The sequence below is a fragment of the Perca flavescens genome, chromosome 5, assembly GCF_004354835.1.
Source record: "Perca flavescens isolate YP-PL-M2 chromosome 5, PFLA_1.0, whole genome shotgun sequence".
NCBI lineage: Eukaryota > Metazoa > Chordata > Actinopteri > Perciformes > Percidae > Perca > Perca flavescens.
This window is the reverse complement of record NC_041335.1, coordinates 4,196,614-4,217,508: the sequence shown is the minus strand read 5'-3', so window position 1 is coordinate 4,217,508 and position 20,895 is coordinate 4,196,614. Positions and strand designations below refer to the sequence as shown.

At 43.0% G+C, this 20,895-nt stretch overlaps 1 protein-coding gene across 1 annotated transcript; it reads right to left on the bottom strand.

Moving 5' to 3' along the window:
* Window positions 1-1,178: 1,178 nt before the first annotated feature.
* On the bottom strand, window positions 1,179-20,391 carry mxd1 (MAX dimerization protein 1). Its single transcript, XM_028577808.1, has 6 exons — window positions 19,413-20,391; window positions 18,656-18,755; window positions 11,645-11,674; window positions 4,813-4,927; window positions 3,016-3,175; window positions 1,179-2,679 (listed from the first exon to the last, which is right to left on the bottom strand). The coding sequence occupies exons 1-6, from the start codon at window positions 19,477-19,479 to the stop codon at window positions 2,483-2,485; spliced, it is 669 nt and encodes a 222-aa protein (XP_028433609.1). The 5' UTR covers window positions 19,480-20,391; the 3' UTR covers window positions 1,179-2,482.
* Between the last annotated feature and the right edge of the window lie 504 nt (window positions 20,392-20,895).

Genomic DNA, 20,895 nt, shown 5'->3' with positions numbered 1-20,895 from the left:
TGGCTACACAGTTCCTCTCCATTTTAAAAGGTTTCAATTTGACAAGAAAAAAAAAAAAGAGCAGCATTCCACACTCAAAACACTAAGCATTTTTTTTTTCTTCTTCCAATTCGCCTTCACGCTTTAACTGAAATTTGCAAATGGTGGACGCGAGAGCAAGGGACGTTCCTTTGGCACGCCGCAGGCTTCAGGATGTCGTCTACATAAAAAAAAAAAAAAAAAAGCTTGCAATCCTCTCCCTGCCTTTGATGATTTCTGAACCAAAAACAGAGCGGCCATTTTGTTTGTTTTTTTTGCAGTTCGTAGGCGCGGAGACGGACCAACGGGGCAACGCGGCGTCGCCGTAGGAACCATCCCCACCTTCAACCCTGGCCACCAACTCCTCTCACTTTTATACTTTTTTAAAATTCTCTTTTTTCCCAAAATAAATTATTCAGATTTTTTTTTTCTTTCTTCCTTTTATTCCTGCATTAAAAGGGGTAAGATGGCTTTGGAAGAAAAAAAAAAAAAAGTAGGACCAACCACAAAGAAAACATTTTTTTTTTTTTTTTTTTTTTGAGAGTACTGTGCCAAATTCTGAACAGACACAAAAAGCCTGGAGGCACCGGAGACCTTTCTAAAGAACTCTGTGGATTGGACTAAGCTGTGAAAACAAACTACACACTGTAAACTCTCAATAAACCTCACAAGAAGAACATAGGCTAGGACTAATTAAATAGATTTCTATAGTTTCTTCTATATATTCAGCATATCTAATAAATACATTTGTTGATAGACATAGAGATCTTTCTGTAAACTATTTACATTAACATTTTTTGCAGGAACAATAAATAGCTATAAAGGCAAGGCAAAGGAGAGAAAAATCTGTTGTTTTTCTTGACATTTTAGAGCTTTCCATGTGAACACCGAGGAAACCATTCAGCCATTTCTCCGTGTGTTCCTTACTGAAAAAGTCAAAGCGAGTGGTTTTTGTTTCAGGGTGACTCGGCCCGTCTCAAAACTCAACTCTCCCTTCCTAAATAATTGGCAGGAGCATGCGCTCGCACAAAAAAAAAAAAAAAAAAAAAAAAAAAAAAAGAACCTGCCTGTCCTCTCTACGGAATGGAATGTGCTCCAGTCTCTCGACTGCTCTCGGTAGAACGGCTCTTCCCCTTTCCTGTTAATACCTGGTTGGGGGCAGTGAGGAAGTAGTGTACAAAGACGTACCAGCACCTGCCAAGACATCCCGGCGTTCGGCCCCGGTGGCTGGTGTTAAAAGTTAGTGACCCCCCCCCCGCCACTGTCATCGCCAGGCTCAGACGTGATATACACACGTTATGATAAAAAAGGATGCCGTTTAAGAAAAACGCCACAGTCATCAGAGAGAGGCAGAAAAAATACATCAAATCCCCCCCCCCCCACCCCCCCAAAAAACCTCCCATATCCCCGAGCCCCTTCACAATCTCATGCTGCACAATTTTTTTTTTTGTGTTACTTTTTCCTCTGAATAGCAGTTATGGACAGAAAAGTGACAAGTTGGTTAGTAGCCTGCCACTGCCTGGGTAACTACGGGACGTACTGCTGTCGGCCCCCCGACAGTTTAACACCACACACACACACGGTCTACTTTAGTGATCCCCCCCCAAACTCTGCTGCACCCCCCACAGCGCAGGCAGACAACATACTGGCATGCTCATTTCATCTTGTACCAATACTGCGAGGGAGCTGTAGCGGGTGTCCTTTAAGTTTTTCAGAGACAGCATTTGAAAAAAGATGAAACAGTTTTGTTAAAAATAAAAAAAAAAAAGCAATTTTAAGTGCAAAACACCATGCACAGATGGTTAACTGGTTGGTGAGCAGGGCAGACAAAAAGCCCCACAATCATGTCAGTGCCACACCTTTGGAAGGAGTCGGTCGCACTGGACAACTAGGAGCGATGAAGGGGCGTGTGTGTGTGTGTGTGTGTGTGTGTGTGTGTGTGTGTGTGTGTGTGTGTGTGTGTGTGTGTGTGTGTGTGTGTGTGTGTGTGTGTGTGTGTGTGTGTGTGTGTGTGTGTGTAGTAAGGGTGAAATCTCAAGTGCTTCCCATGGCTCTTGAGGCATAGAAAAAGAGGCAGTGGGATATTGTGTGGTAACATTCTCTGGCTGAAAGTTGTGTTTCTGATGGATGGACGGAGAGACGGAGGGGTGGAGTGTCTTTAAAATCCCACTCGTTTGATTGGTGCAGAGCGGGGCGACACCCTAAAAGACTGACCGCTGATGACGGGCTGGATGCGGGCGGGTGTCTAGGAGGTGTTGCAGTCTGGATTGGGGGGGGGGAGGGAGGAAGTTGTCGTGGGAACGGGTAAGCCTGCAGAGGGCCTGGCTGGAGGAGAGGCCTCAGACTTGGTGAGTCCCGCTAGGGAGGGACGGAGGGCGAGGTCAGAGTGGGATTAGGGAGTGGTGAGAATACTGGGACGGGAGTAGCTGAGGAGGGGGGCGGGAGTTGTGCTGTCCAGTGCTGTCTATAGGCTGCAGCCCAGCTGCTTGGCCCTCTCCTGAGTGTCCTGCAGCAGCAGCAGGCTGGCGCTGGAGTAACCCTCGTCGCTGCAGCTGCTGCGCAAGCTGCCCCGCTCGTCGCCCGAGTCACTAACACTGCTGGTGCTCCACTCCAGGTCACCCAGCATGTAGTCCGTCCCCTCCACGTCCACATCCAGGTCCTCTGTTGGAGCACAGGGACCACAAGAACAAGGTTATAGGGCTAATTCCATATTATGTCATTATCGTTAGCTATTCAAGTTTTTCCTGAAGGTTCCTCAAAAGCTCATGCTACCACTTTAATCTTTTCTGAGTAAACAACGCGAGTCAGGATGTAACGATGCATCGTGAACCCTTTAAAAATTGATATAAACGTGTAAAGATTACAACCGGTTGAGATAAAAATTGAATCGCAATGCAATTTTTAAAACAGCCTAAGGCCTAATCTACTTATGATTTCACTTGTTTGACTTCAGACGCCACTACGTCTTCTTAAGAGTATTTCATTAAATAGATGTACCTTGGTCAGAGTCAGACTTGTCCAAAGACACAGTGGAGCCGGTACTGTCCATGCGGGTCCTCTCCACCCCTAGCTGCTCCAGACGCCGCCTCAGATGTCTCCGCTCACGCTGTAGCTGATCCATGGTGTGCTGAGCTCTCCTATCGCTCTCCTCCAACCTCTGCAGGGTGGAGAAAAAACACACAGCACTTAAGGAGAAGTTGTCAAAAAAGTTGCTCTGTGTGTTCCCTCAGTGGCTAATGCAAGTCACTCAAACACACAATACTCACACACCTCAGGGCTCAAGAAATTTCCAGTCTGGATTTTGGCCCCATCACAGCACTTAGACTGCACTTATTAAAGTTCTAAATGGCATACGATTAAACACCGACTCTGGCAAAAAGTCAATTATAGTGATTCTGACAGTCCCTCCAGAAAAACGCGATTATGCGATCGCATAATTCAATGCATAATCAGCCAAAGTCCGCATATTTATGCGGGGGCCGCATTTTTTCAAATATGGCGCACTTTCGCCGCATAAATTGCCGATTTATATGCAAAATATGCAGTGCTTGCATGATTTCATAATCCCCGCATTTTTGTTGCAAAAAAGTCACAAATATCTTAGCAGAAAGTAAAAAAATGTTGCGTTTACTTCACAGAGAGAGCAGCCATTTTCCCCTGTTGCCATGGGAACGTTATGAAGTGACGTAATTACGCGACATGAACATCATCAAAAAGCAGGGTGTTGGAGGTTGAATTTGACATGTACTTTGAGTCTCTTAAGTTGGTATCCAATAAGAAAGCTATCTTAATATCTGATGTCTACTCAAATTTCTTTGTTTAAGTGCTGTCTATATTATTAACGATTTTTGAAAGTCTGTCTCTTTTGTATCTTTTAATTCCCTCTGTTTAGACTATTACTTTTATTTTTACTTTAATATTATATTATTTGTATATATTTTTGTATCTTATTTGTTTACTTACTGCAATGGCTGAATATCTGTAAACTATGTTGGAAATTAAGTTTAAAAAAAGCAGGGTGTTGGGAGAATCACTTTTTCTTTTCATCAAACTGCAATTTTTGCAAGTTCCCGCATTTTTTGCAAGTTCCCACAATTTCATTGCATAAAATTGTATAAATATCCTGCATATTCCATCGCATGTTTTAAGAAAACGTGTCGCATAATCAAGGATTTTTGCCCGCAACAAACACAAAAAAACCTCAGCGTTTTTCTGGAAGGACTGTTCTGGAAGGACTGCACTGTTAGTGCTGCAGTTCCACCCATTTCATCATGCAATATTGCTTGACGGACTAAAAAACTGGGCTGTTTGTCTGGCATGGTGCTAGATTGGTTCAAGTCATATATACAAGACAGAATATTTTGTCTCCATTGGAGTTCCTCAAGGCTCCATCCTTGGGCCACGTTTTTTTTTACCTCTACATGCTAGAATCATACAAAACAACTACATTGCTTACCATAATTAGTGGTGAAAAAGGTAAATGCCTGAGGAAATTCCAGGTATCCCCTCAAATAATAAGGAATTTCTACTCTATTTCTACTATTCGAGAGTGTCCTCACAAAAAAAAAAAAAAAAAAATCACTGCCTGGTACAGAACCAGCACTGAACAGGAGTGCAAAGCACTGAAAAAAGTGGTTTGTTGGCTGAACATACAATAGGTCTATCCCGCTAAATTGTATTTACGCCAGGTGCTGCATAAATCATTAAAGATCCAAACCACCCGGGTAATAGGTACCTTCCTTGTCTTTTCACACTGATCTGGTGAGAACCAAACACACATATAAATACACGCACCTTGATATGATCTTTGGCTTTCATCAGCAGGCTTAGAGTGGTGTGCCTGTTAGCATCTGGTCCTAAGGGAACGAGAGATTTTAAGCGCTCTAAACAGAGCCGTAGATGTGCCCGTCTGAATAAAGAAGAGAAGAAACAAAGAGAGAGAAACTGTCAAACTTTATCTTTTTTTTAAAGATAAACACAAAAAGCATGTGATTTGTTGCATGTTAAAGCTCATTCTTGTCCTTGGAAATAGTAGTTTGACAATAAATAAATAATAAGTCCAGTTAAGGTCCACTTGCTAACTTTTGCTGGAGGGAGTTTGCGCAGTTGTATCAGGTAACTTAAGTATGGAGCTTCAATCACATGATGCCAATTAAGCTATCTCATGATGACAACTCCATTCGCTCATGTAGACCATTCGCTGTGGTTGTAGGCTCAAGACAAAAAGTTGTGGGTGGATATTGAATTAATTAATTAATTGTCAAATTTGATTTGATGCAAGCCTGCATAAAGCCTTACATTTCTTACTTGTTATTAGAGCTAAAACACATCTGGATTTTTCTAAACTAAAAGATTATAAGACCAAAAAGATATCAAATGAATACCTTTTTCATTTCCTTACTTAAAGAAAAAGTTATTTTGTCATTGGCTTGGTTCCAAGGATGGCAATGTTGGTCTGTCTGTCAGTCGGGCAGCCTATTAACTGACTATTGGATGTATTGTCATGGTATTTTTAGTTTATGGTCCCTAGATGATGAATCCCAATCACTTTTTCTTTACTGCCACCATGATGTTGACATTTGTGGTTTTGAGTGAGATGTCTTAACTGTTGGATGAATTGCCACATAATGTGGTAGACATTCATGTCCCTATAAGGATGAATTGTCATATTTTATAACAAAATTCAGACAAAACTAATAACATTCCCATCAGTACAATAGAAGCCAAACCTCTAAAATGTTGAAATGTTGTCTATACGCAAGCAGCCTTACATGAAAATCATCTTTGGATATTTGACAGTTTCAATACTTAAATACAACCAAAGAAGTATTTAGTCCATCTGCTTTTTGAACCAAATCCTAGAGTTACTCATTCATACAAGATGAAGAAGTAAAATGTTTGCACAGGTTCTATATCCTGTGTGTTTCTACAGCAATGTTAACATTACCACATAATGTTGCTACATAGAATATCTGAGGAACAGTGTACATGTCCTCCATTGGCAAGAAGAAAACCGAAATGTGCTGTGACATATGTTGAGATCGGAGTTCATTATTAATGTCAGCTGTCCTATAACACACTTCACATTTCTCATCTCCACTCTATTTCCTCCTGTAGCCGCTCTAGGGCTCTGGCAGCCTTAGCAGTAACAAAGGTCTGGTGGGTGTTTGCCTCCCCACGGTTACACAACACACACCTCCAGCTCCGGCCTCGGCGGAGTGTGTACGTGTCTGTATGTCTGTGTGTGCCTGAGCGTGTGGGCGTGTGTACGTCAGACTTCTCCTGACAGTGAACATTTTTTGGCAGCTGAGGGCCGGCTTGACGAGCTGTTCATTTATTGTCTGCTGCAGGTAGTCCTGATGCGCGTCACTGCTGGAAAGAGTTTATTCAAAATTGGACAGTGGGCAGAGGATACACGCAAATATATTCTGACCCCTTGGCCTTTGAAAAGCAGGTGAAGCCCACACATGCACAAACAAAAGTAGTTCAGTTGCTGAAACCAAGTGCCTGTTTCTCAGCTGACTCACACCGAGGGCTTGACCAGGGTTGAACCAGGGTTGGCTTTGCATTTGAACGGGGTTAACCGGACTCGGCTTTGTGACTCAGGTCGAGAGGTTAAGTATCGGGGCGGGACAAGTATGCCGTCGTTGTGACGCAGGAGTCACAGGTCGTCGTAGTCCATAAACAAGCGGCGCGACGGCTGCAGCACGTTTTCAGCTACACTGGAGGTGAACCTCTGACGATTTGAACATGGATATTTAGCAAGACTTTGAGGTGCGGGAGCTCCTATCTATCTGCAATGAGGAAAGAATTAGTGGGACGGTGAGGCACCATGTAGTGTTTGCCAGCATAGTCTAGCTTTGCCAGACCCTTCCTCCACAGCGCTGCAAAGGAAGGTCCGGCTAGTCCACGCAGCATTCAGGGATGGGTGAAAAAAGCGCTCTGGTTTATTGGAAATTCCTTAAACCAATCACAATTGTCATGGGCCCGACAGAGCCCCGGTGCCACTGCAAAATAGCCTCGGGAAGGAACTTGTTTTGGTGGAACGTGTACATTCAAAGGTTGTTTTAGTCGTGCGACAGAAAACTCAGATTGGACAGATAGTCTAGCTAGCTGTCTGGATTTACCCTGCAGAGATCTGAGGAGCAGTTAAGACATGGCCGGTATTATTATTCGGGCCCGCATTATTTGGAAGCGCATATTCCAAATCTCCTTCCAAAGAATGTGGGCAGAGATGCATGCCCAAAAGGAAAGAAGAAGAAACACAGCTACTATTAAACATTATGAAAGACTTGGATATCAACCGGTTTTAGATACGCGCAAAGCATTGCAATGCCAACCTTTTCAAGATGGTGGTTGAAGGAATGAAGGAGGGAGGCTTTGTTCGCACGGTCCAACAAGTCCGCCACACGGCTGCATGTAAACGGGAATATTAACTTTCATTAGCCATGTAAACATAGTCGTCGGAATGGTGTCTTTTTCGGAATAAGGGCAAAAAACGGAATATTATGTGCATGTAAACGTAGTCACTGACACGTTTGTGTTAAGTCAAAACAGTTCAGTATGCTTTTTAATGTCGAAGTTGTGAAAAGTGTAAACTGTGGTTATTTTTGGGATGTTCTAATATATACTGTACAATGACGAATTCAAGTAGGCTACAAAACACTAGTACAGCTGGTGGACTGTAGTATGCGACTATGTTAGCGGCCCGCTGAATATGACGTGTAAACCCCCGCCCATTTCCAACTCCCAAAGTAATGTGTATGTATCGCTCCCGGGTTGTGACCCAGGGTGTATCTGAATTGTCATGACCGGAGATCAACCTGTGTTGACTAGTTTGGTTTGAATTGATAAAAAGAAGGGTTGAAGACCGGTCAGATAACTCTGGTCATTGGTCTAATAGAGGTAACAGTCCAAAGGGCATGCAGATTGCCATGGAAATAACCTTGGCTGTTTTATTCTGTCATAATCAGCAGGGCTAGCTAATATTCGTTTGACAACACAGGCGAGCAGCAGACACAGATCACAAGGTGTCTGAGTGAGATAAAAACACTCCGGGGCGTGGCCGTAACAGGTTATTCTGGTTCAATGCAGCTTTAGTGCAGTGTGTCAATAAGTGAGCATGTTACTGTATGTGGCAGACCAATTGTGGGTGGGCCTTAAATTAAAAACGTTATCAAATCACTGTTTAACCTAATACAAATGACTGACTAATATACAGTTATATTATATATATTGTGTGCTTACATAATAAAGATTGTAATAGCTTGATGCTCTTTAAATATGTTGTTGCACTGTAAAAAAATGTTACTATCCTATCCGCGATCGCTCTTGGTTCTGACCAGAAGAATAGCCCTTTGGAATCTCCATTACGCACCATACCTGGCTGTGCTATAGCGCATCTCTCCTAACCTAAGGCCTATAGACTGTAAAAGTGGTCAGGAATCTAATATTTCCCCAAAACATAGTTTAGTTCTGCTCGTAAAACATGAGGCAGAATATTTCACAATTCTGTTCAATTGTTTTAAGTTTTCAACAATACAGATCAACAACACTGCCCGACAGTTTCAATCAATACTCGGCCACATTGACAACGTCATCTGTCATGTAAAACCAGACTCAAGTTATTTCCTTACTTTAGTGTGATGAGTCATGTTATAAACATGTTTAACAAAAAGAAATAAATCGCATTAACAAGCCCTAAAGCATCATTGGCCACAACAAGAGAAAACCATGAGGGAAAAACAACTTGACAACAGTAACAAGCTGTTATAGAAATAGAATTGCGCCTGCAGCTCTGTAGCGAGTTATGAATCGATTATTTTAATCCATATATCTCATATAACGACATAATACAATACAGGCCGATTAGCCTTCACATACCTTACCGTTATCCTCTGGCGATCCTACACAATTAAACTCCCTAAAGCAGGAGAAGTGAGCGGATACTTTAGCACTGGTTGAGTTGCGGGCTCATCTGCGGAAGACATGATCCACAGGGCTATATCATCCACTCGCGAGTCAGAGACAGAGGCACTAGCACCAGCACTGGTTGCGCTAACTGCGCTAGCATCCTGGGATGGCAGAGACAAAGATGTGCTAGGTGTTGTGGATCTCAGCTCTGCTTCATCTCCTGGTTGCAGCGATGACTCAGACCGCTCATACACGTTTAAGGTACCTAAACGACTGTTTCAACATTGTCCTTTACTGGAAATGATTTTCACACTCTCAGATCACTTGGAGCTAACCTAGCCTACCGACAAGCTACATCCGATCCCGAACCTCACTGTCTGCTGAACTTGCGCAGAAACATAAAAATAGACATGACCATGCGTTTTTGAAAACTAAACATTTTGACAATTTTAGCACAAATTATGAGATTATTTGCAAATTTTTAATAATTATTCACCAAATTATAATATATTAATTAATTAATGTTTTTTGAAGAAAAGTTTTGGGTGGGCCTAGGCCCGTCAGGCCCACCCATAACGCCGTGCCTGGTATGTGGAGCTACGTGCTGCATCAGCCTAAGGCCAGAACCTATATTTCTCTGCCCTAATTTTGCGCAGTTCCCGTTTGGTCTGAAACGAAGTGAATGTGAAAGTCAGTTTTTGTTTTTTTTTATGCATGAAAAATAAACACAAACGAGTCGTCCCTTGCAACCCAACATGCTTTGGCTGGAGTCCTGTTACGTGGACGTAAGCATGCACACACACTCCCCCACATGCACGCTCTTGGTTCTGTGTGCAACGAAAGAGGGGAGTTGGGGGGAGGGGGGGATGGGTCTGGTTGCATGCCTCTGGCTTTGCTAGCAGTGGAGTCGAGATGAGTAATTTACTACTAGCCTATGATGGCTTTCTATCATTAAACTACTGGTGGGAGATAATAGCTAAAGGGCTATGAATGTTGTCAGGTGCAAAACGACGGGCTGTAGTCATAATTTTGACTCAGTGCTGGGCATGCGGTGTCCACACACACACACACACACACACACACACACACACACACACACACACACACACACACACACACACACACACACACACACACACACACACACACACACACACACACACACACACACACACACACACACACACACACACACACACACACACACACACACACACACACACACACACACACACACACACACACACACACACACACACACACACACACACACGACTAAATACCAGGCGCATGCCTCAGTGTCATATATTATTCAGGCAGTCCACTGAGCTGCTGGTTTGGATCAACTAGCATAGGGTGGATGGAAGCACAAGAGAGTGACAGGGACCAAAACATAAACACATAAATAAAAGACTTATTTTTTTTGTCCCAAAATATCTGCATGAAAAACGGTTGAAAGCAGCAGTTGGATTTTTGTTTGGATTCATTACAACCTCACAGCCTGTGATTAAAACTGACATTATCTTAGCCAAAAAGTGTCCTATTAACGTGGGGTTTCATAGCAGGATTAAGGGTCTATGGGTGGCTGTACTTTGGCATTGCGGTGCTTTGTGCCAAATGCTAACATCAGCACGCCAACATGCTCACAATGACAAAGCTAATACGCTGACGTTACGCAGGTGTAATGTTTACCATGTTCATAATCTTAATTTTAGCATGCTAACATTTGCTAACTGGCAAAGTACAAAGTACAGCTGAGGCGGATGGGAATGTCATTAGGTCATGAAACAAAATATAGGAAAAATGTAAAAGTTGACATGATGATGGTGCAATTCATCCTCTAGCGAACCATGAATGCGTGTACCAAATTTCATGGAAATTTGTCCGAGCAACTGAGGTTGCCATCCTGAGAGCTTTTACACAAGCATGCCGAATATCAGCTGTGAAAAATAGGTTCGCTGTGTTGCAAAAACACATTTTTCCGAAATACAGACAATATAATATATGATTTGGCAATCATATCGGTCTTCATCAACGTCTAGCTAACTATTCTAACGATTACTGTCTTTTTCATTATATAACTGACTTAAGCAATCAAATGAAGTAAATAGGAAAGGAGATACTGGACTGATGGATCAGATACCCGCCGTCTTGGTTAGTCTTTCCACCTGTTCCAACAATCACCAACTCTGGTTTGGTAGGCAAACATTGCAGATTTTCAAACTGGCTTGTGTCACTACAGCGCGGACAGTACATGCAGAACGGCGCCTGCATGCCGCCGAGCCCGGAGATCCCTGCTCACCCACCGGCAAAAGTCCGCCGGATGGACCGCGCTGCATTGACAAAGAGTTGGTAGAAAATCTGTATATATAAATAAAAGTTTCCCTTTAATTTCTATATTAGATGTGAAAACATTGTGGCTATATTTGCTTTTTTCCTCGCTGCCTTTCTCTGCCGTTGCTGGCCTTTTTGTGCTACTGGGTAAGTAAGCTCACCGAACGAGTCGGTTGCCGAGCAGCGGCTCTCACTAACAAGACCCCCCTTCTTTTCTTTTTTTCCACTTGCACGATTGGACAACTGCATGAGGCATTCCACTTGCCCGAACACAGAATTTACTTGCCCAGGGCAAGCGTTAATGTTGAGCCCTGCACCATCCATGATGAGAATTAACAAATATGCCTAAACACACACAGACGAGGACATTTTTACATACCTGTTCTTTTCCATTTCATTGTGCGTAGACCTGTGGAGATAAAAACACACATGAGAAACCACACATAATGACAAGGCCAGTGCTTAAACAGGGTAAGGTTTCCTCTTTGTGTGTAAATAATGCAGTCCAAGGCCTTACTGCAGGTGATTGAGAGAGAGAAAAAAAAAGGTTGTGTGGGTGTTTATGAGCAGTCAGAACGGCTGACAAAATGGGATTCTAGGAAAAACAAAGAACAGGCTGGGTATTCTGATGCCTGAGGCTTGTTCAACGGAGGATACTTGTGCTTTTTTAAGGACTCCGATACGTGACGAAGAGGCCAGGGGTAAACATAGTAACTGTAACTATAAACAGAAGCCATGGACTATGCCCCTTCATATTGCCTGATTAGCCACTGTGCATGTAGTACTGAGAAAAGTGGGGGGAACACACAGTGCTGCTGAAGGTAAAACTGAGAGATGAAGGTGTGCTAGAGGCCAGTAGGACTTCTGCATTGCGGTGCTAAAGCGGCACACGCACACGCGCACACACACACACAGAGTGCAGAAACAGGGTTATGTGTAGTTTGTGGAGTGCTGGACTGACCTGTGTGAACAGAGGTGAAAGGGTGGTGGTGGTGGTGGTTGTGGGGTGGGGGTGGGGGATGGGGGGGGGGGGGGCACAGAAGGCAAAGATACCCTCAGCATTGCTGAACTCTAATCAACCCCCCCATGTCCCAAAATAGCCTCTCCATCTTCAGCTCTGCTAGGCTCAACACTGTCCCCCATGCCACGGCAAAGATCCTCGGCGGTTTCTAACTCACTCACACACACATACAGTCAGTGCGTTTACATGCATCTTACCCCGGTTAAGTGAATAAACAGGTTATGCCAGTTCTCCCCGTATACATGAGCGGGGAAGAATGAGAAGAATGACGCTCCGCCAACGTACAACTGGAAAGTTTTTTTTTGCCATGGCGAAGTCCTCAGTGGGTTTAAAGGGTTTAAAGCTTGTGTTGTTGCTGTGGTTTTTGGCGCCGTTGATTCCAACTGCTCTCTTCTATTTCCGGTTCAAAAGTCACTGCAGCGCAGTGGGAAGGGGCAGTTCTAACCTACGGAGCATGTGCAGACGCGTAACCTGGTTAAGGTGTATACATGCACAAATACCCTGGTAACTAAAGGAGTTATCTAGGTCTGTTAACCAGGGTATGAGAACTCCGATTTTAGCGGTATGGTGTTTACATGACATTTGAGAAACCGGGGTATGGCCGTAACCTGAATATAATCAGGTTTTTAAACTGCGTGTAAACCCACTGATTGATTTAATTCTATGTTTAACAATTTACTGTCAAGGCGAAGCTTATATTTACTGGCTTCCCCTATCCTGAGTTGCAAGCTCTGAACAGCAATGGGTGTCATGCCTCTGTGTGTGTGTGTGTGTGTGTGTGTGTGTGTGTGTGTGTGTGTGTGTGTGTGTGTGTGTGTGTGTCTCTGTGTGTGTGTGTGTGTGGTGCGGGGTATCATCTCATTTCAGCTTTGGGTGCTCTCTATCTCACTCCCCCTTTCAGCCAGGGTGCATTCCTTTGCAGGACAGACAGCCGCTGATGACATAACAGGGCTAGCAGGGAAATGATCCCACTTATTCAGGCTAGATTTCAGGCTCAGGGACACCTCCCACCCTCTGCTCTACCCCCAGAACACTGTACCCCGCCACCTAAGCACCTAAGCACCCATGACGCGACAGTGTACAGCTGATACTAAGTAATACGGAGTAAAGATGAGTTTTATTTTTTTATTATGAGCAATGTGAAATAATCTATGGATTGCCTTAATTCTATATCAGCACATTACATTGGATCCCTAGTCTACCACATAGGCACTGGGATCACACTGACTACACACTGGATTCCATGATATTACACTGACTCACCATGCTATTATAATAATACATAAAGTGCAATATTCTGAAGCACTGATGAACTAATAGCTGCCCATAGCTGACTGTTGACTGTTGATATCCAGCTGCTACTTTCATTAGTTCACCTCACACACTTCCTTTAGAACAGAACAACACACGGTTACCGGCTGGCACTACGGTTACCGGCTGGCAATATGGAGAAAACTTAGCTATAGCCACACACGTTTAAATGTTGACAATAAATGTATTATGTGTATATTATATATGGTTATTTATGCTGCTATTCCATTTTCTTCAATCAAGAATCAATCCTGAATCTAATTGTGACACCAAAATTGGGAATCAGGTCACAAGATTGCCAAAGATTCCCACTATAGCTCAAACGATACTGGATTTTGGAGGTGGATGAGCCATAAAAAAAGGACACCACCACCGTGGCGCTGCGCTTTCAGTTCAACATGGTCGGCTAGGAAGACTGGCCTTGCAGCTTCGCCTCTACAAACATCTGTGTGGTTCTTCATGTACGGACCACAGGGAGTCAAACAGCCTTAAATATGTGGTCAGAGAGAGACACCACACTGGGAGAAGAAGAAGAAGAAACATTTAGCTGGATAGTGTGGAAAAACATGAGGTCGTTGTTGCCCTTTACTTCCACTCTCTTCTTCTTCACTACTTCTTGCTTATTCACAGGACAGACCTTCCTCCACAGCGCTGCCGAGGAGGGTCTGGCGAATCCACACAGCATTCCAGGATGGGAAAAAAAAGAAAAAACGTGCTCTGGTTTATTGGCATTTCTTTGTCACGGGGCGGCGCTAAGCACCGGGCAAAGCCACGGTGCTGCTACAAAATAGCCTCTGATTGGACAGATAGTCTAGCTAGCTGTCTGGATTTACCCCGCAGAGATCTGATGCCAAGTTAACCATAGTCCTCAGAAATCCACCGGAGTTTAAAATTACAACCCGAAGAAAGCTGAAGGTAACGGACATCCGGGCAAAAAGAGTAAATCCGGCGGAATGTGCGGCGGCAACGGAGCAATCCCGGAAGTGGAACGTCGTGGATATAGACTAGTTGAGCATAAACGTCTCTGTGCATGCTTGTAGCGCACGCCATCTACGGAGGCCAATGCCACAGTGTCGTACGCAAGTATAACCGAGCCTTGATGGGTATCCTCACTTGGTACTGACTGGTCAGGGTAATGTCAAAAAAATGAATGACTGTTCTAATAAGTTTCAGTCTTATACTGTAACTCCACATACAGTTAGGGCTGTGCAATTAATATACATTTTTTTAATCGTGATTACGATTTGAGAAACTGAACTGTCTCAAGATGACTGACCAGTCCATCTTTCCCTCGGCTCAGTCTACAACAAGATTCTTCTACATGAAACCATTAAGCTGTATTTTCATTTCTGAGGCTTGGCTGTAGCCTCGCCTAAGTTAGCCACATTAGCCTGAACAACATCACAGGGTGGTGAGCATGGGAAGACTCAATTTGCCTGCTTAACAAGGACGGCTCAAAGATCACTGTAGTTGCACAGTGTGTGTGTGTGTGGTGGGGGAGGACTCTCCATCTATGTAATGGAGGAGCTGGTGCTCTCCACTGCTTGCCAAGAGTGAGAACAGAGCAGGAAAAGAGCGTTGAGGAGGGAGAGAGAGATGAGGGGGAGGGGGGAGTCACTACTACTGACACACACACACACACACACACACACACACACACACGCCAGAAACACAGGAACTCCCCTCCCCCACTACTCACACATCCATGCCATGGAGAAACAACAGAGACTGGAGGAGCTTGTACACTGGGTTGAGTGGCTTCACATACATACATAAATGAATGCCCTACATTTCACCAAGTTTCAACAGTCAGCAACAAAATATAACTTATTATGCCTGATCAACGAATGGCCCTTCTCTCTTCTCTGGCAGAACCCTCCCCCCCCACCACCACCACCAAGAAGAGCCAACATCACACAAGACCATATCAAATCATCTAGGCGGAGCAGAAACCATTATTAATGACAAGTGTGCCTCAGCTGCCCTTAAATAGTAATATCTGATTAAGTGCTCGTAGATGATGAGGGAGTTGCTTAACATAGCCTTCTAGTTAAACACATACAACTGTATAGGCTGCAGCAGCTCGTGGTCTACTTGACACACAAAGCTAGTCCCAGATTTTCTTCACAAGGCATTTCTAAAAATGTAGTGCCACCTAAGCATGTTCAGGCATGTTCAGAGCTGGAAGCAGGTGTGTTCTTGCAGCACTCCACATCCTGCATTAAAAAGTGCATGGCAACAATGGAAGAACACTACAGATTAGTCACCGAAAACGTTGGTCAAGCCCATCAGGCATCATCCTGGCCGACAGGCTAAACCAAATATTTAAGTGACACAAAGTTCCTTTTCAAAAGCAGTTCTGTGTACATGTGCCCACGTAGATACACGATGAAAGAAAATGTCGCTGAACACTGATTAGGTAAAAGCAGATCATTATTATTGATTTCTTCAATCAAAATTGGGCAGTCGACTAGATTGATTGATTGATTGTTTGGAAATGAATCAGGAGCAATTTTTATACTTTAATAACCGTTCATTTATCAAGAAAAAATGTCAAACATTCTCTGTTGAAGCTCCTCCTATGTGTGGATTCGCTACTCTTTTATATCACCGGTTACATCTTTTGGGTTTTGGACTGTTAGAAGAAATAAAAAACAAGACATTTGATGACGTCATGTTGGACGTTATTAACTATGTTCTTAAACATAATGTAGACTAAATATTGAAAAAAAAAAGGACTTTGCCTATATGAATGTATGGAATACTCAAATGTCAAACGTCTATAGCAGTGTTGTAACTTTAGATCAGCGGATAATAGAGCTGAATATGTACATTGGGGTTATGAGGGGTGACAGGCCTGTATACACTGACATAAATGACATGCTTTACATCATGTACTCTGTACACTGGATACTGAACATAGCGCTAAGCCATCCAGAGAACACTTTAGGTCACGGTGTTCTTCAAACAAACCTACTCATACTATGTGCCATCCAACAACGTCTAAAGGCCTTCCGCCATAAATCGGGGCAAGGCGCGATAGTTCAAATGGGGACAACATTGCACATGTCAGACAGTCTCACCTTCAAGACATTCACAGTGTTTCCCAAATTTGAACATACTAAAAAAAGTTATGGAAGCAGGTAGGGCTGCCACCTGCAACTCACGATGGCCTTCATTGTCGATGAATTTGCCGACTATTTTCTCGATTAATTGATTAGCTGATCTATAAAATAACAGAAAATGGTGAAAAATGCCAATCGCTGTTCTCCAAAAACCAAGGCATCCTCAAATGTCTTGTTTAGTTCACACCTCAACAATTTTCAGTTTACTGCTATATATTTAAGCTGGAATCAGAGAATTCTTACTTTTTTTTCATAGAAGATGACTTAAACCGATTGATCAATTAATCAAAATAGTTGGCGAGTCATGTAATAGTGGACAACTTTTTTTTGCCACAATTAACCTTTGCAGCTCTAGAAGCAGGTGGTCCTAAAAATCACAAACGAGAGCCTGGGAGAGTAATTCTAATCCTGCACACTTTCTCACCTCTGCACAGCTGACCAATCACTGCATGAAGTGGGCATTCTTTTACCTTGCATGGCAGAAGGATTTGTGTGATATCACAAGATCATGCAAGAATTACACAAAGAATCCATCTTGTCAGGTTTCAAGTAATGCGTTTGTGTCTGAACTACCAGCTAACCGGACCAATAAGCGCCTGGGAAGGAAGCTACTGGCAGCTATGGGCATGGCTTAGATGTGTGTGACAGATGGTTCATCCAATCACCTGCCAGGTATTTCTTAAAAGTGCCTGCCCTTTTCCAAACAGTTTCCAGTGACGACTTCTTAGATGGTTATGTGCAACGAACCACCTTGCGTGTTTTCTTCCAGATAGTCTGTTCCATAGAAGTTACAAAAGTGGTTGTAGCTTTTATAGCTTGGTATACAGTGGGTTACACAAGGTAAGAGGCCTATTTATAATCATATTCATATGCCTCACCTCATGCGCTGAGCGTTCAATCCAGCAGAAACCAGATGATGGATAATGTGCCCTCATAGCCCACATACCTGAAACAGCTACAATGTGTTGCGTCTACTAAGGAAGCAGGTCCCCCAATGTTACCGTTTATCTGAATCATCTATTTTAATCAGACTTTTTTACAGCTTTTCTATATTGACATAAAAACTTTTCGACCTCAGCTTAGAATAGAACTCTTTTTTTCGCACTAATTAGCCGCTTTGTTCTGGTGTTTCCATTCATGGCGTCCCATGTGCATATGCGCATAAATACAGGTGAATACAAACAAACTCTCAAATCTTTTCGTTCATATAGAATATGGTTCCACCAGTGCTGCCTTCGAACATGGTGCTTTTTTAAAAATCCCCTCTACCGAAACAATCAATGTACGCATAGGCCTTTTGTTGAAACGAGTTTCCCAAACCAAATTTTACAGTTGCATAAAATCCAAACTGCAATCTGACCACGGAGCGCACATTGATCTGTGGGGTGTGGATGCAACATAAATCTGTCCCAATTTGATTGATCAATGGAATTCTATGTGTGTGCGCAGTAGTGTCCATTGACTGGAGCTGTCAGGACATGCTCCCTCACTGAAATGTCTTCTGTAGTCACCTTGACTGACCCAGTTTGCCTTACAATGGCCATTCGCTTTAAGCCAGCCTGATGTTTGCTGCTGTCAGTCACACGCTTAACAGAAGACAAGTGGAAGTCAAAACATGGCCTCAGCCCAATAGACTGTCTCTCAAACACACGGACACAATCAGCCACAACCTATAATATCAGATGACCTTTTGTTTTGTTTGTTTTTTAGCTTTTCTTGCCTTTATTAATATAGCAATATATTTAATTGCAGCACCAAAAATATGCACAACAAAATTACGTCTTTAACTTTGTCACCACAAACGGAAAGGTATACGTGCGATTTGTAAAATTAAAATTGAGCTGTGCTCAGTGGGGACACACTTGAAGAGGGGACATCATAAACCCCTTGTTGCAAAGCTGAAAACTGATACAGTATGCTTTCTGGCCTTTACCTGCTACTTGTGTTTTTCTTGCTTTTGCTTTTCCTTTTCAAGCTTTCCCTCTCTTGGCTGCTGATGAAGGGTGGCATGGAGGCATAGCCGTGTTCAGCTTCTGCAAGCAAACAAACAACATAATGGTCACGTGTCCAGATATCTGGCAAGGCAAAATATAGCCACAGTGAAGAGGAGCCAAACCAATAGAGAGAATGCAAAATGTGCCACATTAGATCTTGAGCTTTTTGGAATTCAGGAGCAATGTCTTGTTCTTAAGTGCAGGCATGCAATGAATGGATTCCATGCAGTATCTTTATACAGTATTTTCTCCCCTCAGCCTGGACAATGATGTCATCTTGAACTGGAATAAACCCCACTTGCAAACCACAACAGAGGAAAAGGAGGGGCCTCCATGAAAACAATGTCTCCCCTGCACATTTGACTGCTTCTGCCACATATGCATTCTTTCATTAGAAAGGCAAATGCACGCGTTATTGCACATTTGCAGTGGCTATATCCCAAACATGTCGGAATATTAACATTGCAAACACCTATTTTGGGTAGGCGTTGCATTCTTCTGTATGGTGCAACATTCTTTAACGTTAATATGTTTAATGCATTGCCAGTTTACTTCATATAACAAAATAAAGGGCAGCAAGAGTATTTCAAATAGCTTTAAAAATGACAAGTGCATAAATCAGCGTAATTTAAGGGGGTGGGTGTCATTGTCATTTTTCACATATAAAAACAGATTGTAGAAAACAATACACTTTACCTCGTTCCCTGCGCTCAAGGTACTCGGCTGCTTCGATCAACATCTGCACCATTCCGACCGCCGCCATTTTCAACAATAACACTGATAATAATGTAACAATCCGATGAGGGATTCCTTGGCTGTACGAAACTTGCCTCAGGTCCAACCACTGGTCTAGCTACTTCTAACACTCAAGTGGCTTGCTGTTCTGTCAGTTGTTATTTTAAAAAAAAAAAAGCGAGAGCTAGCTAACGTTAAATACTCTTACAGTGTAGCTATCAAACGGACAATTTAAAAGTTAAATGTCCTGAATACAGCACCGACCGGTTAAAGGCGTTTCTAAATGATTGGTAAAATGGTTCAGGTAACGTTACGGGTTTGGTTAGCTGGCTGGTAAAAGCTGACGCTAACACTTCTTCAACTGCTATGGTTGCTTTGCCCTCTTTATTAAGCAAACTGTTTGCTAAATATCGTCGTTTTTTGTTTAGGTAAGTTAACGTCAGTCCTTCGAGAGAAAAAAGCAGCTTGTTGACAAAACAAAACGAAGAGCTGCTTGGCGAAAAAATAAGTCGATCTGTATGGCAAAAAAAAAAGTGTTTGCTAACGTTAGCGCTAGTGAGAAGTTGCCAAATAAACGATTAAAAAAATAAAATAAAACAAAGTTCTTGCTAGCTCGGTTGTGTATTGAAAATATTCAGCCAATCAAAAAAACAAAATCGTTGGTTGTTCAGTTGTCACAGACTCGCCTGGTGTGAAATGGATAGAAAAACGAGCTAGTTGTCTTTTAAAGTTCAACCGACGATGTCATCCAACCTTATCGGTTCGGGGCTAACGTTATGTGGCTGGCTAGTTTTGTGTTGGTTAATCGTTGATCTCGCGTGATATGTGTCGCTGGAAACGACTGACATCAACGGAGGAACACTGAGTGTTTATCAAACTGCTTCCAAAATAGCGGCTTGTTGATCTGAACGACAGCTTACTACTGTACTTCACCACCAAGCTTCTGTGTCCTGGCATATGATTGGGTACAGAACATAACAAATTAAGCTCTTATTGGGCGTTTACGCAGTCAGTTGTAGAGGGTTGGCACTGACTGTCACTAATGTGATGTTCAACCCATTTTGGTTCTAATTCTCATTGGCGAAAGCACACAGCTCCAGTGCGGTGATTGGTTATTATCCAATCAACTTGTTAGCTATTGGCCGCAATGCCCACGAGCTAAAGTGACAACGCCCGCTTCTGACAGAAGACACACCCCTCTGCCATGCTGTTTCGCGGTGTATGACAAGGATTGGTTGCCGTGCTGTTGTTTGTCTTATTTCGCGAACACGTATTGGCCAGATTCACGTCCTCTTTATTATTGGTCCCTCGCTTCTCCTATCACAAAGCATATAGCAGCGCAGGCGCACGCACACTGTTGTCAGTAAAAAAAAAAAAAAAAAGCTTGCTTCAAAATGAGACGGATGCCCATTTTAAAGCAGGAAAACACCTTGGATTTAGACAA

Excerpts from the sequence above, each read along its gene's own strand:
- mxd1 (XM_028577808.1), bottom strand. The coding sequence starts at position 19,479 with ATGGCGGCGGTCGGAATGGTGCAGATGTTGATCGAAGCAGCCGAGTAC. Across the intron at positions 4,928-11,644 it reads AATGAAATGGAAAAGAACAG|ACGGGCACATCTACGGCTCT; the intron begins GTATGTAAAAAT and ends TTCTTTATTCAG. Across the intron at positions 3,176-4,812 it reads AAGCCAAAGATCATATCAAG|AGGTTGGAGGAGAGCGATAG; the intron begins GTGCGTGTATTT and ends TCCACCCTGCAG.